This window comes from Acanthochromis polyacanthus, chromosome 4 (genome assembly GCF_021347895.1).
Source record: "Acanthochromis polyacanthus isolate Apoly-LR-REF ecotype Palm Island chromosome 4, KAUST_Apoly_ChrSc, whole genome shotgun sequence".
Taxonomy (NCBI): Eukaryota; Metazoa; Chordata; class Actinopteri; family Pomacentridae; genus Acanthochromis; species Acanthochromis polyacanthus.
Genome location: NC_067116.1, coordinates 29016184 through 29036262, shown reverse-complemented (window position 1 = coordinate 29036262; position 20079 = coordinate 29016184). Strand labels below are relative to the sequence as shown.

Genomic DNA, 20079 nt, shown 5'->3' with positions numbered 1-20079 from the left:
ATCCACTAGGCAATTCTAATGTAATATTGCAGATTAACATCAAACATTTTTTAATCTCACATTCATATTGACAAGCTCTCCAGCAGATAAAATGTAGTTAAATGACCTTCGCCAGCTCCAACATTAAATTGATTGATGCATTAGTACAATAATAATTATAATCCAATAAGATGCACCATTCTGAAATGTGCGACTCTGCAAAATGACTACTTAAAACGTTAGCAGTTTTGTAACAGAATATTTTGAAGGCGGTGATTTGACTAAACATGGATCATTTTAGTGGTTTATGTGCATTTTGCATTTTTAGTAATATATGTGTCTATTTCTGTTGCTGCCTTACTTAGAGCATGCACAGTCCTTTGAGAAATATCCTTGATATGTTTTTTTGAGCATTTTCTTTAAAACATTATTGGAACTTGAAAGTAATGTTAATCAGTAGTTGTGGAAACACCCCTGCTATTGAGGTGGTTTGACATTTTGTTTATAAGTTTTTTAGTTGCCTCTAATGAATGTACCTCCACTAAATTACTATTTTTTGTCATATAAAAACTTGACCACCTGACAATGTCACATATAAATGCCCTAGTTGGGCTGGGACGATTGGATGGTGAATGTTGAAAAGCTATATTTCTGTTTGGTTTGTGTACTTAGTGGTTGGAGCTTTCTAGGACAGTTAAAGTTCCCACAAACATTTGGTACAACATTCACAGGACATAAAATACACTTGTGCTTTAGGTAATTAGAGTTTAGGTAAGAAAAAGCCTTTACGCCTCAAGGTATGCGTCTCTAGTTAAACTTCTAAACTGTGCAGCTACAAGCTTTTTTACGATGCTTCAGCAGGAATTTAAATAACTAAAACGAGTTATCATATCACAAACATTTTGGTCTCGCAGTGCAAATCAGAGCTGATTTTAAGGTTCTTATTGTAACATATAAGGCTTCTAACTTGGACTTGGGCCACTTTCTTTATTGGACCTAATCATAACAAATGAACTATGACCTAATCATAACAAATCAAGATATTCTCTCTCTCAATGCTGGTCTCCTGGCCATTCCATCAATTTATAATAATAATAATTAACAAAAAAAAAAAATGAAATAAAAATCTGTTGGCTTCAGAACATTTCGCCATTTATTTCCAAGAATGGCCTCTATTAAATATTAAAGAAGTACATTTGCTTGAAATCTCTAAATCTTTTTTCCCACTCTATTGCAGCCTAATCTAGAAGTCATAACTTTGCCATCATTTTAAACATCCTTTTAATGCTGATTCCATCAGAAAGTTGCTGGAGCAAATCTGCACCAAGGATCTTTTGGTTTGCTGTAGAGGAATCTGATGGTGATATCAGATTTATTTTCTCTTTCATTTCATCCTTTCGCTTTCCTTCCAGCATGGCCTCCAACACATCACTCATATCCGTATTAATTCTGTGTGCAAACAGTGCTTGATGTGTTTATCTACTATAGAATCCAGACTGCTCTCAGTGAAGCCTCCATTGACCACTCTTGCTGTGTCATTGATTTTAATAATGATAATAATGGATTAGATTTATATAGCGCTTTTCAAGGCACTCAAAGCGCTTCACAATGAATCCATGATTCATTCACTCACACATTCTCACTCTGGTGGTGGTAAGCTACATTTGTAGCCACAGCTGCCCTGGGGCAGAAGCATGGCTGCCAATCTGCGCCTACGGCCCCTCCGACCACCACCAACATTCATACATCAGTGTGACAGCAGCACTGGAGGCAAGGCGGGTAAAGCATCTTGCCCAAGGACACAACAGACCATGACTAGGCGGGAGCGGGAATCTAACCGCCGAACCTTCGATCATTGGACGACCAGCTCTACCACCGGATCCACAGCCACCCTACATTTTTACATTATTTCTTAGAAGGTTTGATCTGACAGCTTCAGTGGGTTTAGCTTTTTGGTTCTTACCTCTATGTTCTGCATATAGTGATGTTGAAAATGTTTTTTTTTTTTTTCGCGTCACAGTTCTATTTTATGTTACTACTCTTCATTGTGGTCATGGTAAGCATGCAGTTTTTCTGCAAAAGTATGAACACATGTATATCTGTCCACTCCCTTTGTTTTTGTGTGGACTTGTTTTCAATGGGCCATTTCATTTTTTCAACTGAACCTTCTACATCTGATCTGACAAAAATCCTGCTAACTGCAGAGATTGCTGTGGGGCTGAGTGATTACAGGTGAGGTGAGTTTGCCCCAAGTCTAGATTAAATTCTATTTTGGTCCAGATCCAGACCACAGACTGCTTATTGAGTATGTGTTGCCCACAGATTCTTTAATGTCTACAGAAATCCAGTTTCCCTTCTAAGGTTCCAGCACATTGATCAGTTTGTTTTCACCAGAGGGCTTGATGATGACAGGAGACTGTGGCAGAGAAAGCAGATATTGATCTGTTCTTAAGGAACACTACAACCTCAGGGTCTTTAGGAAGAATTCGATTTCAAAGTCTTTGAGTCAGAAGATTACAATGCAGATCTTTTATGTTTTATAATGACTTTTGACAATCTGTTTGTTGTCCACATCTGCTTCCTCTCTGCCTCATATTTGCACTTGATGAGGTGTAATTTAGAGCTAGTTTTGGTGCCAAAAGTAATATTTTGTCACATGAATGATTTCGACAACAGCAGCTATGCAATAACATCAAAAAATGCTCATCTCTGCCCATTCACAGGCACCCCAAACATTCAGCTACAAACATTGGACTTCTTACAGACTTCATGGCACTATGCTATCACACAGAACAGAACAAAAATCCAATCAGATGTCCTCCTTACGGTTCCCATTGCTGTACGATTGGTTGGTATAACATGTAACAATAACAAGGTTGCACCATGATTAGTTTGTGCCAGCAAGGACAGCACCAACAGAGCTGAAATGAATACATGTCAGTATAGGTTTTCGTGGTTAGATTAGACTTAGATTAGATTCATTGTACTTGTTGCTCATATCACAAAGGGCTCGATGCAGGAAACATTTTGAAATAAATGATCATTCCACAATGTTTTTGCTCAAGGGCACATGGTTTTATTGAGAACGCTCCTGAGTGATAAATTTGTCAGTCCAAAGCTATCATCACTGTCCTTCATGCTCACATGTTCACTTCACTGCTATCACTGCATAGTTTCTGTGTCATGATGCCAGTTGTTTTTGGCTGGTCAGCGGCGACGGTAGCAAAATTCAACTCAGATCAGTGTGAACATTTTCAAAACCTGAACAATTCCAAAGTTCCTCGATGATCAGAGCACAGAAGGAGCGTTTGTACAATGTGTAAAGTTTCAGTGATAGATCACAGCAGCACAACGCAATGCACAATTACCGAAACTACAGGAGCTCTTCAGTTGACATCAGTCTGGATCTCTTCTGATCTCTGTACGCACATATATTTCATTTTAATACATTGGACTTCCAAAAAAATGCTCTTCTGAATTACATATTTCTATAGTTTCTGTTGTCAGACGAGTATGAAACAGTGACCAAGTGCAGCTCATTAAGACTACTAGATATATTTATAACTGTCTTCTGACAAACTCTTCATACACATAGGTTAAAAACAACTGCTGTGCTGTGTTTTCCAATGAAAAATTAAGCTGCTACCAAAATTAGAGAACAATTAAAAGGAGTTTCTGTTGCTGCTGCGACTGTAAAATATCCACCTCATCCATGTTATTTAATATACAAACAGAACTCTTTTACTTTGTTAAAAGGTTTTAAGAAATTTTTAAATATGTATTTGATTTACAGCATATACTAATAATAAGCCCTCGATTTATTTATTTGGAGGAGGTTCCATTTTAACCCGACAGTTCTGTACTTAATTATGTGAATATTTGTTCACATATTGCACTGTGTTGCCTTATACAGTGACAAAGTATTTGTTAGAATAAAATAAAGGCAAAAAATAATGAATTGTTTAGATTAATTAAATGATCAGTGAAATGGGTATGATATTGATTGAGTACAAAAAGCAGTTGCAGCCTAAGATGCTAAACAGGATTATCATTTTAAAACTTGTTTTGCATTTTCAGCAGAAATGCAATTATGACCGAAACTGATTATTTTACAATTTATTTAAAATGTCTGTTGTCCTTATAAATATGACATATGAAAAACATACATGGGTAATTTTTGACCCACTTATGGAAGAGTGTCGATCCGATGACGCATACATCTAAGGGTTAATTTAACACTTAGTCAATTAAAATCCATTACAGTATGAGTGACAGATTGCAATAATTATAATACTCAGAAAGTGAAAAGAAGGAAAGGGAAGAGCAGGTCTAAGAGCTGAGACACAGGCAAGTACAGGGTCTATATGGAGGGTCTATATGGGAGATGAAGTGAGGCTCGATAAGCAATGCAAAGGGTTGTAAGTGCAAAGTGAATGGAACTCAGATATCTTTGATCGCCCACGACTTTGAAAGCTTCACTTCTCTATAGCCCTTCATCCCTAGCCTAGCCGCGCTAGACAACCCACGGCAACGAATTTAATTCTCTGCCAGGGTGGGTCTAGTTACCCTCCATAAGGCTCGAGGCTGGATTCTCCTAAAACTGGCCGGACCAATCACCATGAAGTGTAGAGTCAGAAGGCGGGCGTAACGAAGTGACGACAGAGGCGTGACGATTCTGACAGAAACAACCAGCGCACAATAAACAGTTATCTTTCCACTCGGCTTTGGCCTCAGCACTTAAAGATTTGAAGCTAAAATTCAACTTGAAAGATAAACAAAGGACGGCACTGAAGTGTTTCATTGAGAAGAAAGACGTATTTGGACTTATGCCGACGGGATATGGCAAATTCTTAATATACCAGTCGGCTCCGCGGCTCCGCTGGTTGGGAAGCTAATGGGACTTAGCCACAATCCGCCGGTGCTCTCGGAACTTCGTCAGCCTATTCGTTGCGTTGATTGGTTGTATACCTACCCAATTGCAGCAGAGGGATTTGATAGACAACCTTTTAGCCCGCCTCCCTCCCTGTCGAGCTTCCCTAGACCCTTGTGCCGTCAGAGACATGGGTATAGCATGGCTAGGCTGCTTCATCCCGCCACTGTGAAGCACAAAGAGCTTAATTTTTCCTGCAGCTTAATACCACATATCCACGGCTAATAGCGCTGATCTATACTGTGAGGTGGAACCTGTAGAGTGAGTATAAACAAGATGTGTGGATTTTGCATTTTTTCGCATGTACTTTTTTTTTTTTTTTTTTTTTACTGATTACATGTAATGCCATTGTGTCATTTTTCTAAAGTGATTTTAACTTTTAGTTTTGTACTTGCAAAACAAACACAAAAAGACAGTCTGCAAGCTCTCATTTTTTGGTTCCACAGTGGTGGGTTATATTTGGGATGCATTAAATGTAGTCTTCTACATTTTTTTTTAATCTTGTCAGTCAAATGGCTGTTGTCTACGGAAGGATTTTTTATCACTGCCTCAACATGGCCTATTTCCAATATGCAGTGTGTGCTTTGGACAAACTCCCAGTATGCTTGTATACATATTTAGCAGTTGTAGAGAGACATTGTCATTCATTTTGTGGCATGTTTGTGTTTACCTGGTGAGTGCTAGTCCAGCATTCATTTTGGTTTAGCTCTGTTTTTTCTTTAGAACTTTATTATCTGAAAGCAGCTGCAGCTATGAGAGTGGTGAGAGTTGATTAAAACACCAAAGTTGTGAGGCAGACAGCTAAACAGTGAGTTGAAACTATATTGCTTTTTAAAGGTGAGGAGACCTGCAGCTTCATTTTTTGGAGGTTCGTCACAATATATGACTCAATTCCATTGTCATATTGTCTGTACTTTATTCTTATTAGCACTGTCTCTGAAACTATATTTATTTAAAAAGAAATCAATTATAGTCCTTTAAAACTGTAGCTAACAGCTATTTGATGTTCTAATAATCTTATTTACCAGCTGACCTGTTGCTGACTCTGTGAGAACTTTGACGGTGAGGTCCAGTCATTATAGCTTACGTCTGTTCCCTCCCCTATTGTAATTGGGTGTAATTGGTGAACTTAGTCTACTCAAAGCATCTCTCTCTCTCTAGACTGTGAGAAGGTGTCCAGTGTTTTTAGGTTATTGTATTTGCTACAGCAGTGAGAAGCTTAAGCCTTTATAATTGTAACAGTGTTAGGAAAGGTTGACTAGATACCCAACAGCTCCAGTAAATAATGAAGGTGATAATTCGGTTTCCCACCGTAGAGAAATATGCATTATAGCACTTTAAAGTGCAAACTACGCTTTATGATTAAAAATTTAAACTTATTTATGGTTAAAGTATAACATTTGGAAATTAATTACTAATATTTCCAATTGAATATTAATGAATTATCAGATTTGCTAGTATTGATCATTCTTCTAATCAGAAGTCATGAACTCTTGATTTCTTTCACCTCTAGTTCTCAAAGAAATACACAGTAGAAACAGCAATGATTATGCACAAGCTTTTATTAGCTACTACTACAAACAAACAATACAGCAATAATGATGGAACAATAGACAGTCAATGAATGAAATAATTATGAACAATAGTAAACAAGCTGTTGTTCTGCTACATGTTATGTTGCATTTCATATCCATTATGTCCTCCTACAACCTCTTTTGGTGGCATTTTTTCAACTTTTGAGTGACTGTTCATTCAGATTTCTTCATTTTGTTTCTTTAATTTTAATTTAAACACTACATGGATTCACCTCAACCTTTAACCTCATAATGTTTAACATGTGCTGCACTGGCCCCTGTGGAAAATGGCATTTGTTAGCTTCAGTGATCACAAGAAGTCATTTTTCTCAATCAGCAAATGCATTAACATGGACTGCAGAGATATTTATTTGTGTTTGCATGTCAAAGTATAACTCATATTATGGGGGCATAAATCTTTTTTACATAATAACTTTATAGGGACATTTCTTCTTTGTGATGCTAAAAAGCAAGATCCTATGCCATGAATCTTTAAATACAAAACTGTCCATCAATACATGTGTGAGGATTAGGCAAGCAGCAGTTGAGGTTAGTGATGAATGTAATGTCCTCTGAAGCTGTGACTGAATGTGTGTGTCTTGGGTATCCGTATCATCATAAAGACTTTTAAAACAGTCGTCACAATAAGAAGCTGCAGAGAAACACAGTCTGGCCACAGAGACAGACACCTCCAGGGTTCAAACAGCACTTTAGGCCATGTGTTTGTGAGAGCGCAGACGAAACCGTGTGCTTCATTTTAATTCATCTCCTCTGAATGTAGGCGGAGAGCCTTCTTTTGGGGTGTTGCTGCTCATATCCAGCTTGACATCGACAACAGGGGCATATTTTGAGGCAGATGTTGTGTTCAATAATTCACGTATTTATTCAGAGGCAGCACACAAGGTTTGATAAGAAACTTTCTCCTTGCGTCTTCTTGGAATGCGTAAATATGTGAATTATTAAATGAAAGTTTCTTCTCCCCATGTGTCTACACTGAGGTTGCTGTATTGACGAGTTAAAATTGTCAGCGCATCCCAAATTTTAGCCGCTTTTTCCTGGTGAGGTGCTTAAGTGCTTCCTTTAACATTTGTTCTTGTTTGTTGTTTTGCCATTTTTTGTTGTTGTGTCCAGCGACCTGAAAGTTGCACAAAGTCTACAGAGCTTTTGAGCCTTCATTTCTGTGCAACACATGCAACCTCCTGCTGCGTTGTGCAACTCTGAGAAGACTTCATTTACATTTTTAAAGGAAGCATTTGTTGCATTTTTTTTAACAGGTATAGCTCTGAGGAAGCTTTTACTTCAGGCTGAGGTGAAAAATTAAAAAAAATTCACAATTAAATGTTTAATTTCAGTGGATATTTATAGCTATTACAATGAAATTTATTTATACAGTGCATTTAAAACAAAAGTTAAACCACAGTGCTGTGCAGTTGAAAGAGCAGGTGTGAAACATAATAAAATACAATATTAAAAGACAAATAACCCTATTGTCAAAAACAAAAAAATAAAGGTTTATCAAGGTTTATTTTGGATTCTGAGCCTATTTATCAAGGTACATTTGTAATATTTGTAATGTTAAAGAACATACACAAATGAACTAGATGCATAAACCGAGAAATTATTTCAGTCAGATCAGCCAGGTCTACTTTAAAAAATTTTAACTTTAACTAAATATCTTTATATCTTCCAGAATAAGTCTTTGTGGTATGTATATGCATTTGCCCTATCCACAATCTTCTTTAAAATGTAGGCATTTGTGGAGAAGCAAAACATTGACAGTTTTGCTCTCTGCAGCTCCCCGAATGTCCGTAACTAAAGAGAAACCAATGTTATGCGGAGCAGCTTTACAACAGCATAAGTGAAATGCAGATTGTCAGAAAAATGAATAAACAGCCAAGCATCGAGGCTTCACTGGGTTGCATCACTTGTGACGCATCAGCAAAGTCAGTAAATGAAAACATTTTCAGAATATTATAAACTGGCAAAATGAAGCTGGATTACATTGCACATTGCACTCACCAAAGTAAACCCTCGGCTTAACCCGCATAGGATTTTAAATGGATCCCGTTTATTCATAAGATGGCGCAACAATCTGTGAATTAATGACCTGTTGTCATTTAGATTGCATGATGGCATTTCTGGCCGTACAGTAATTTGAATATCAAATTAAGGCTGCCTCCTGTCATCAGTAAATATGTATATATACACTACCAGTCAAAAGTTTGGACACACCCTCTCATTCAATGCTTTTTATTTATTTGTATTATTTTCTACATTGTAGATCCATACTAAAGATTAACAGAGAGAGAGAGAGAGAGAAATATGGGTTTATCAGAGAACCTCTTGTTTTCAACCAACCATCCTGGAGGATTGTTGACTGCCACTGTACCGTGTGTCTTAAACTAGATGGATATTGAAAAGTTGTCAGATGTTGCTTGACTTCCTGGCTGCTCTGTGTAGAAATCAAGTATTTGAAATCCTGATATTCTAAGCTGCCTGCTGCTTAATTTGACTTCAATGAAATAAAATTAATAAAAGTAAATATATATTTAAAAAAAGAAAGAAGAAGAACAACTACTCTCCAAAGGCAACAGAATGACTTTAAAATCAGAATGAGGTGCTTTGTTTCTGGTGCATTACAAAGTATTCTGAGGTGACAGTGAGGTAATTGTGGGGTGTGTGCAGGCATGGTTACGTGACTTTGTGTCAGCATCTGAAAGTGTGTGTAGGTGTGTAGATGTGTGTGTAGGTGTGTGTGTATTTGACAGCAGAACAAAACGTCCTGGCAGCTTGTTGGCCTTGAGAGCATTTACTGTTGTTTCCTGCCAAAAACTTGACAGGTCACTCTACTCTTTTCAACTCCGATAATAGAACAGAACAAATTAGAATAAAAACACATAAGAAAAGTGAACAGAACAAAAAAAAGTAGGTTGAAGGTTTTTTTTCTTTGTTCTGTGCTATGGAGTGGAAATCACTGTGGTCCCACAATGTCTGAAAGGTTTCTGAATGAGACAGTGATTTAACTTGTACAGTGCAGGGGAACTTTAAAAGGGACTCTTGTTATGTCATGTAACAATTGCTTTTTGAACTTTCTTTTTCAGACTACCAGTTTTCTGTCAGAGGCCCAATTTTCTGCAGAGGCACCGGAAACCCTGGACCCACTTTTCAAGTTTCATGAGACCATTGCTAAGGTAGGACCACCGTAAGGGAAGAGTTTCTGCGTCCGTAAGTCCACGGGTTCGCTAGGGTCTGAGCAACGTACATTACAGCATCATAGGGTGCACATGAAGCTTTGTGTGGAGGTTTGCATTCCCTCCAACTACAAGGGCACCCACAATGAATGTGATGGAATACATAGATGACAATTTACTGTGCAACCTTCAAATAGACTATAGAACACAGTAAAATAATATGAAGTAGAACATTTCTGAAGAAATGTTGAGTGTGCCAAAGCAGCTTCTGCTAGTTGATGTATCCTTCTATAATTATACTTCGGGTACAATTTATGTATGTATGTTATATTTAAAAAGCCGACATATTTCATAAATCCTAATCAGTTCCTTTCAATATATATATATATATGTCAGGGTAGAGACTGCGATTTGGTAGAGTTGGAGTTTCTACCAGTAGAGATTGCGATCGCAACCTCTACCAGTAGAACTGGAGTTTCTACCAGTAGAGATTGCGATTGAAGTCTCTACCAGTAGAGACTGCGATCGCAATCTCTACCAGTAGAAACTCCAATCCTACCAGTAGAGATTTGTCAGGGCTAAGGTTAGACTTTTAAGGTTAGGGTCAGGGCTCAGGGCAGGGGTCAGATTTTTTAAAGGTCAGGGTTAGTTAAGGTTAGGGGCAGGGGTCAGGGCAGGGGTCAGATTTAAAGGTCAGGGTTAGTTAAGGTTAGGGGCAGGGCTCAGGGCAGGGGTCAGATTTAAAGGTCAGGGTTAGTTAAGGTTAGGGGCAGGGGTCAGGGCAGGGGTCAGATTTAAAGTTCCATCTCTACTGGTAGGATTGGAGTTTCTACTGGTAGAGATTACAATCGCAAACTCTACTGGTAGAGACTCCAATTGCAATCTCTACCGGTAGAAACTCCAACTCTACCAAATCGCAGTCTCTACCCTGACATATATGTATAATACCTCTGAACTTTTTCTTTGGGACTGAGACTTTTTCCAAATTGGCTAAAACTGGTTCTTAATTATTCAAAACTGATCCAACTCAAAACTAACTGAAAACTTCTCACAATGAAAACTTGTGACCAAAAAATTGCCCAGAGTGTCATTTGTTCAAATTGGCTGTCAAAATAACGCATTTTGTCAAAAATTAACCAGTTTTAATAAAGAAAAATACGGACCGTGCATTGCCTAAGATCACTCAAAATGTCTATAAATGACTCAAAAAAATGTCCAAAATTACTCAAAAATTTTCAAAAATGGCAATAATTTGTCCAAAAATGATTCCATACTTGTTCAAAGTTTCCAAAATGTGTCTAAAATTACTCAAAGATTTGCCTAAATAACAATGCCTGCACAAAATGAATGAAAATTCTACCCAAATTACTGAAAATTGGATGCAAAATGTCTTAGACATAGCCAAACTTTCTCGGAGATCATAGATTGTGCTGATTAAAGATACAATTAAAAATTGTCGCTTGATGATAGAACATGAAAAAAGAAATCTAATCTCCCCTGAACAGAGAGACACGTGCTGGAAAGTTAATTCAAACACTGAAAAAGCTGTGAGAAAAAATACCACACACTATCCTTACTACTGATTACAAGCTTTTTTAATCACAATGGTTCCGTCTGATCATCCTTCGTCAGGTGTATAAATAACATCTCAACACTTACACATAGAAATACAATAATAGAAGTTGCCTCAATGACACAATATATCTTTCTGTTGTATCAAAAACGTTTGTTTGTTCAAATTTTAAACTGGTAAAAACTTTGGTAGTTTGATGTTAGCATTAATTTTCGGAAAACCAGACTGCGCTCGGAGACGTCTGGGATGGATCCTGTCCAGGAGGCTCCAATGAGACCCTGAAGGATGAAATGGCAGCTTGTGTTAGCGACATCTCAGTGGAAAGAAACGGCAGTAAAAGTGGTTTGGTCTGTAGCCTACCATGAGAGTCGTGAAACTGTGGATCTTCTTTCCGTTGTACACCAAGATCTGACCTCCACTGTGTCCAGTTCTTTTCCTCCACCCTGAAGTCAAAAAAGAAATATTAATCATGCGGAACATTAGAAATGTTTGGCATAACTGCATATGCTGACATTAAAACATCACCTAAATTCAAAAATATATTTTTTCTAGTCATGTTATATTGAGCTTTTAGATATGCAAGCCCTTTATACACTATGTTTATTTTACATTACAGATTGTTTTCACCCTGCAATTTAATTACATTACAGATTTTTTTAATGTATATTTTTCTGAATTATGTATTTTTCACACTAAATATATTTTCTCACATTACACTACATATATTGTTTATTTTAGATTGCATTTTTGTATGCTGTATGTAGTTTTCTACATTATAGATTTTTTGTACACAGTTTGTACTTTGAAGATTTTTTCCAAACTGTATATTTTTTTACAATACATATTTTTGCACATTGCAGTTTTTTACACTGCATATTGTTTGTACACTGTTTTTGTTTGCATTAATGATTATTTGCATACTCTTTTTTTTACATTACAGATTTTCTGCATTTCTTTAAAAAAAAAATACAGAAATTTTCTGTACTCTCTTTTAAATTAGAGGGTTTTTTGCACTGTTTTTTCATAACACGTCACATTGTGCATTAACTGCACACTGTAGTATTTATATTATTTTACATTACATATTATTACACAGTATATTTTTTTACTTTACAAATTTTTGCTCGCTATATTTTTTTGAAATTGCAGGTTTTCTGCATTTTGTATACATCATATTTTTTTATACTACGCAAGTATACTTTTTGCATTACATATCATAGATTTTTTTTATTACCTCATGTCTTTAGTACATTTATTTAGATTTGCAGCTGGACACATCCAGTGATGCATCACCTCAAAAGTCCTTGACACTTGTCCTTCTTCTTTCTGGCTCTGGAGTGCAGCTTGTTCCTCAGGCACCTCGGCAGAGATCTCTCGATGTCCAAAATGGTAAAGGCCCTCTGAGGATGAGAGACGGATTTTAAGCATTTAACATGTCAGATCTATTGTTTGTCAAGCTTAATTTTGGTCTAGAAACATTTGATATACTTTGAATAAGACTTAATTCTTCTTCTAGTTCTTCCTAAAAAAAGGTTTGGATATTTTCTGTCTTCTAAGATGCGTTGGCTTTGTTCTGATAAACGCATCCTAGATTTCCTGTGCATGATCTACTCACATTTAGCCCCCTGCAAGTGTGGGATCAGCCTGACCCTGTGGACATTAGGTATTGTGTGCTGGAAGCATCTTTACAGACTGTAGGAGTTTCCCACCTGCAGGTTCCAGATGTTTTCACTCTGTGTGGAGATTCTTTCGACTGTGTTGCCCATCAGAGCGATCAGCATGTTGAGGAGCAGAATGTAGGTGAGAACTATGTAGCAGATGAGCAGGATGTAGAAAACTTCCTTAAACTGAACATGATCAGTGAACTGCAGATCTCCCATCCCGATGGTGAACTTGAACAGTTCCAGTGTAGTAAAGCGCATGTCATGGTAGCTTAGTTCTTCTGCCTTCAATGGATCCTCATCAAGTGAAGCATTTGTCATATTTTTTGAGTTGAGGGGGGATCATCTATCAGAGCAACAATAGCTGTGGGTGAAGAGAAAATTCTGAGATCTTCACCTTGGCAAACACCCTTTTGATATTTAAGTAATATAAGAAACTAAATTACAAGACTTGAGAAATCCAGGGCCTTGTACAAAGGCAATAACATAAAACTTTATATTTGTATTAGGTTTTTGGAGACTTACCGGCAGAAAATCCAAAAAGGAAGACACCATAAACACATAAAAAGCGTAAAAGATCTCCAAGTATCATCTAAAGAAAAACACAGACTGTAAACCAGGCAATCCATTTTTGACCAGACAGCCCATTTTGAGATTGTTGGTTGTATATTCTTACTTTTTGCATCATGACAAAGTACATTCCCAACTGCTTCGAGCCTCTTGAGTAATAAAGAACGTTCATCCAGGCGAGAGCCAGCGAGAGCACAAGGAGTCCAACATATTCTCTCAGACCACTTAAGTACATAACTGTGCTGATGAGTAGGAGCAATGCCTGCAGGGAACTGCAAACATTAAAATATTAAAAACATCTTTTACAAGAAATTTGGGCATAAAGAGTTCACCTGGCAATGCTTACAACAGGATGTCAATGAAGCCATCAGTAAATATAGCCTTGAAGTCTGGGCGGTTCCTCTGGAAAAAGGTTATCTGTGGATTTAGATGTCAGAGATGTGAACTATTTAATCACATTCCTGGTAAATTTCTTTTTCTTCCAGAGCCAGAATTTTTCTTTTAGTTCCCAGAATGATAATCCTAATGGGAGGATAGTTAATTATGTTTGTTTATATGATTTTTTGACCGTTATGCTGTAACGTTCTCAAAATGAAATGCTTCACTGAGAATGTTCTACCTTTGTTATAAAATAACATTTCAGGAAAATATGAGATCCTGCACTGTGTTCCCTTAACAAAAAGTAAGTGTTTTGTTTTTAATATGTCACATCACAGAAGCATAAAACGTTGTACAAAGAAACATTCTGTCGTCTGAGGCCGGATTACATCTGGAAAAGATCTTTTGAATACTGGTTTAACAACAGTACCATTTAGTTATCATGGAGCTGTCCTGGAAATATATTTCAGTAACTTTCTTTGAACATTTAATTCAGACATTTTCTTTTAAAAAATTATTAGGACAAAGTTGTGGAAATGTTCCATGCTAGCTGGGATTCCACTTTCTCACCGATTGATAGAGAAACTTCACAGCTCCGAGGACGCTGATGATCTCACCAACACAACGAAGGTAGTCAAGAGGGACCTCAGGTGGAAATGGTGGCTGCAGGTCAAAAGATTCACAGGATGATGAATTTTTCTAAAACATAGTTTAACAGATGGATTGTTTTCATCACTGTGTTTTCCTTCATACCTGTCCATCCTTTCTGTAGACAGCCACAGTGGTGAAGATGATCAAGTACATCAGATACAGCAAGAAGTTTATCAGGAACAATTTGGAAGCAAACGTGCTCCACTTGTCCTCAAGAAGGCTGCGAAGAGGTTCAATTTGAAGCATCTCACAGCGATTCTGAGGGAGTGTTCACAAGATACTTTCATACATAATCATAAAACACTTCAAACCCCTATTTTATTTATTGTATTTTGCTTTCACAGTTTATTCTGTGACAGAGCTGCAAATAGTGAGGTCAACACCAAAGTGCCAAAACCTGCAGTTCCCTAAATGTCCACCTGAGGCCTGCTCCAACAGTGAATCAATCCCTATAGGCCTCCATGTTAATATGTCCAACTTTACAACAGACATAAACATGTTTACAGCCCGATACAAAAACAGTTTTAGTCTCTAAAGTTACATTTTCTGTTCATGACAACTGTGCTGCAGGTGAATTTTATATAACTTACTCTTTTGAATTGCATAAAGGCTTTAAGTTTTGCATCATTAAGGTGTGGCTGTATCAAGTGACGGGTGGTTGCCGTCATAGGACAATTTCTGGATTAACAGATTCAAGAGGCGTCAGGTATTGCCAAGAGGTGTCTACTAAATCCACCAGTTTAAAAACCGCTCCTCAGGACCGGACCTATATGGTAACTGGTAGATCTACATATGCAGATAACTGTAAGGTAAAATGAGGACAAAGTAGACATTTCTAACCGGAGTCTTACTCCCAAAGATGATTATCTCCAGCACAGAGTTCTTTTCATTGGTGTCGATGGAGCTGATGTCATAAAGTGAGGAGTGAACGGGTCCATAAACCCATTCTGTAAACTTCCTGGACAAGGGCCTCGTCTCCTCATCCATGAATTCTCGGTGCAACATGTGTTTGAACAGCTGGACATGGAAAGATTAGGGAGATTATGTTAGCATTATCTGTGCTAACTAGGACTGTTGATTAAAGAGGTTAGCTTTGAAAAACACCTATAAAATTAATAGACACACCCCGATCTTGCCGAGCTTGGCTGCTAATTTCAGAGGAGTCAGGTCTTGATTGTTTTTGATCTCTTCCAGCTGGTCTTCTGTTTGTCTCCTAAGTTTGTGGTGCAGAATAAGGATTCTATCATACATCACTGCAAACATTTCAGTGTTTTCTTCAGTGTTGTCCGCTAAGACCACCAAGATGTGCAACACGGTGTTTCCATGCGAGTCTTGATCGGTCACGTCAGCTTCTCCTTCTTCCATGAGAAAGGACACGATATCAGGCTGGTTGGTGCATACAGCCAGTGACAGAGGAAGCTCACCTGTCAGAAAGACACAAATGAGCAAACAGATAACATCTGATCATAAACAAATGGGACAAAAAAGTTATACTCGCATTTGTTTCTGTCACGAAATTACCAAAATAAAAGCCATGTTTTGCTTTAGGCTGGAAAAACTTCCCATTGGCTTTGGCTTGCACATCTGCTCCTTTCTGCACCAGCAGCTTCACATGGTCCAAGCTTCTTCTCTCAATGGCGACATGCAGAGCTGTCTGACCTGAGGCAGGAGACATATTGTTACAGGAAACAGCCTGTTCATGCCAAGTCAAGTCAGTTCCGTTTTTGTAGCCCAAAAATTACAGTTTGCCCTGAAGACTCGACGTCACAGACTGACTCACGACTGACGATATGTTTTCACTTACCTTTGTAGAAATCATCTGTATAAGACGCATTGATCAGACTTTCTAAATCTCCAGTTTGCTCCGCTATATCAAGGAGGACATCAACGGTGTCGTTTTTGCCATTTTTCAGGTTCAGCAGAGCTTTCAGAAGAGCTGTTTTCCCGTTTGTTTCATCTGAAATTTGTGCACAGCAAGCATATTTGTCTCTCATTACATTATTTGGACAATTGCATAGAGTGTTTTGGAATATGATATGATATTAACTGGCTTGTGATTTTTTTTAAACAGCAGGTGTTAAACAGGTGCCAGTAAATTTAATATGCCTTATCTACTGATTCAACTCTTGCCTTTAGTGGCATTGTTTTTGAATGTGATTTAATAAAATGTAACCAGACATATTTATCACTCTGTACATAGTCAACAAATCTTTCCATTATGACAGTGTCGCCAATTAAAATACTGCCCAGGTGATTTATGATCTGGTCATTACATAATCCAATTTACAGTTTCAATCTATAAATGAAAACTTTGACTTAGGTGTTGTGGAAAAAATTATATAGTTCAGCCATGATCGATCGATGTATGAATAAAAACTGTGGTGAGTCCAGAAGTGCGTTTGTCCGTTTATTGATGCATCAAAAAGAGACAGGCAGCTTGCAGCAAAGCGGAACTGCAAGTGCGCCTAAAAAGGGGAAACACTCTATTTTTATAGGTTCAGTTGTACATACACACCCATAGAGAGTTCATTATCTGCCTGGTTGCAGACGTTGTTTTTTCCTAAAACATTGCAAATCTCAGAATGTACAGACAGTCACCCCACTCGCCCCCTTTAGGTAGAAACTTCCTGTGGTTTATCAACCGTCACAAAACCAGAAGTGTAAACATAAAACGGGGACGGATGAGCGTTAAGTGATACCAAGAGCTGGATTCAGTGGACGGTGACATTTACCATTTGGGGTGTCTTGAGGGACAAACACAGACAGAGCATCTTGGCTAGGTCACAGAGAGTTCAACAGTATCAAAGGTTTAACTGTACTTGTCACGTAGCAAAAGGCATAGGAATCTTATTTCCTCATTTATAGATGTCAAGCAGTAAGAAAATATGCGTATCTTAAAATATCAAAGCAGCTTTGAATAATACAGCCCGATCTCACGAGGATTCGTGAAACTGTCACGTAAATTTTTGTTTCGGTTTCGTGCGCACCAACACGATTTCGTCATGTTTTTCGTGCCGCTCACCACGAAATGCACACCAATGTATTTTAAACGGCGGACTTTTCGTGCCACTCAGAACGTATTTCAAACGAATGGGTATATTATATTTTTAATGTAAAACCGTGGCGAATCCAACGCTATATTTTGCATGACATTGTCCCTAACCATAACCCTAACCATAACCCTAACCATAACCCGGTGGTACACTTACCAATTTGCATAGGAATTTAAAGAATGTCCGACGGCCGCAAACGCGATCACACAAGCAGTATACGCCGATGGACAGCTTAGATCGTCATGAATCCGCCGGTATAAACCACTTTCAGATGTGATTACCACAGCGGGTTTCGTTGTGAGCAACACGAAAAACATTTCGTGGTGAGCGGCACGAAAAACATGACGAAATCGTGTTGGTGCGCACGAAACCGAAACAAAAATTTACGTGACAGTTTCACGAATCCCCGTGAGACCGGGTTGAATAATAAGGCTTCAAATAATAACATTTCCATTACATAGGTGTATGTAACTCCTGAATTTACTTTAGCCAAGTCAAGCCAAGTGATCTTTTTTTTTTTATAAAGCACATTTAAAACAGCAATGGATGTAACAAAGTCTTCTCCAGGAAAAAAAAAAAAGATTATGATTGGTGTAATAAGTTAACCTGACAAGTTTCACAGTGTTACATGGTTGTCAATGAGTTAAGTCTGACTTTCCACTGATTTAAACCTTCCTTTTAGTGACACCTTAGCACATACATATTTTTGCAGTATAGTTGCCTGTTTTAACCACACCGTAACTGATAACAATATAACTTTGTTACTTATAAATAAGGCAAAAAAAACTTCCTTGTGACTTGCCTGTAAATTCTGAGCTTGTAAGTCGCTTTTTATTATCTTGTAGGTAGTGCAGCAGGCCATTAAGCCCTACTGCGTCTCCCTGGGATACTGCTTTAAACACTTTGTCCCTCATGAGTGCATGACAGTCAACACTGTCAGGTCTGAAAGGTAGAAAAAAAAACACACAAATCACAAAATCCAGTTCAGAAGTTCCAACTGTGCAGCAGCTAATTTTAAAATATGAACAATCCCTCCATCACAGGATCAGTTTTCTTGTAATACAACATGTAAATATCATTATGTGAACATTTGGTCACAGGCCAGAGCATACCGCCTTTAGACAAGCTAGAACCCGTTTATGAACTATGCTGCTCGTCACCTAACACTTAACTGGCTTAAAAGGCTTAAAAAATGTTTCTAAGCAGAGAAAGAGCCACACTGATTACTCTGCTAACGTCTTACCTCAATCTGTATCATTTATTAACTAAAGGTGACATGTGAGATGGAAATCAAACACCAGCTCGTCCCCAGTAGGACCAGTTACCTCGATGTTAAGATGTTGGTGTCCATAGGCACAAGAGGTATCTCTCTGGCTTGTGGGAGCAGCCGCTGTCTACTCCCCTCCGTATCTTCTACCTGTATTGCTGTGGTTTCCATCTTTTTTGTTGTTCTTTACCTTCTGCCGCAACAATCTGTGTTTATTTCCGCAAGTAGCTCATCTGTTGTGATGAGCTATACCTGCACAGGTGTAGGATTACAAGGTTCATGGGCGGGACTCGGTTGGTATATGGGTGTTGTTGCCTTGGCCACGCTCCACCTTCTTTCCCCAGAGAACAGAGCTGTTACTGGTATGACAGCAGTTTTCCACTTGAAGACAGCAAACCTTCAGGGCAAATGTTGGGCTCGTTTCACAGAATATGCTGCCAGACTCAGACAAACAAAATCAGAATCTCTCCAATTCAACAAAATGAAAAGTTTCTATTAAATGAATGATTTAAGGTGGCTAATTTTTTGTTGTGTTATGATAACCTATGACTTTGTCAGAGGTATTTTAACCCTGTTTGTATTATTATTATTATTATTATTATTATTATTATTATTATTATTATTATTATTATTATTATGGAAAAGGTGATTTGGGATCATTGGATTTGAAGTGAATCACTTGTTGGTTTCATATTGACGTGGCTTTGTCTATTTTTGCTGATAGCTTGTAGCTTCTAATTGGTTAAATCCATGCAGACTCTGAACAAAATATTGACTATGTCCCTTTTTTATATACAGTCTATGATTCTGCCTGGAAAATCAAATTTAACTTTAAAGGTGGTCAAATAATACAACATTTGAAACATCTAATATGATAATTGCGTTTATATTTTGAACTTGATTTGTTTAGCTATTTCAGTGATCAAGTGACATTAGGCTGCCTGTCGATCATCGCTATTCATCATGTTTTGATGTTATATTAAAATAATGTTTATTCCACCAAACTCTACCAAATTTGTGAGAGAAAATAAATGCATAAATCTATATATCACTTTTTTTGTAAAAACAAAAAAAACATCTTTCCTTTTATTTTTTATTATAAATTTGTCATACGGCACAAAAGTTTTCTTTACTTCTAGCTGTGGTTGTGCTGTTTCCACAGAGATGGCGGATTTTATATTGCAGTTAAAATGAAGCCCAGGGACAAAAAGCATGCAGAACCTGATGACATTGAAGAGGTTAAATGTAGCTA

At 37.7% G+C, this 20079-nt stretch overlaps 2 protein-coding genes across 4 annotated transcripts in view; one reads left to right on the top strand and one right to left on the bottom strand.

Moving 5' to 3' along the window:
- LOC110966177 (inactive N-acetylated-alpha-linked acidic dipeptidase-like protein 2) overlaps positions 1-20079 on the top strand; it is a 580988-nt gene that overhangs the window by 461456 nt on the left and 99453 nt on the right. For all 3 annotated transcript variants that reach the window (XM_051947586.1, XM_051947587.1, XM_051947588.1), the window contains exon 17: positions 9585-9674. In XM_051947586.1, the coding sequence (XP_051803546.1) occupies positions 9585-9674 (90 nt within the window). The remainder of the gene's footprint in view (positions 1-9584; positions 9675-20079) is intronic.
- On the bottom strand, positions 11161-19288 carry LOC127533734 (transient receptor potential cation channel subfamily V member 1-like). The gene is given in 16 exon segments (XM_051947589.1): positions 11161-11525; positions 11608-11690; positions 12541-12647; positions 12957-13243; positions 13246-13272; positions 13434-13500; positions 13585-13750; positions 13825-13895; positions 14427-14519; positions 14610-14765; positions 15348-15524; positions 15633-15931; positions 16029-16166; positions 16312-16464; positions 18369-18502; positions 18886-19288. Coding segments are annotated over 16 exon segments (2181 nt in total). The 5' UTR covers positions 18999-19288; the 3' UTR covers positions 11161-11415.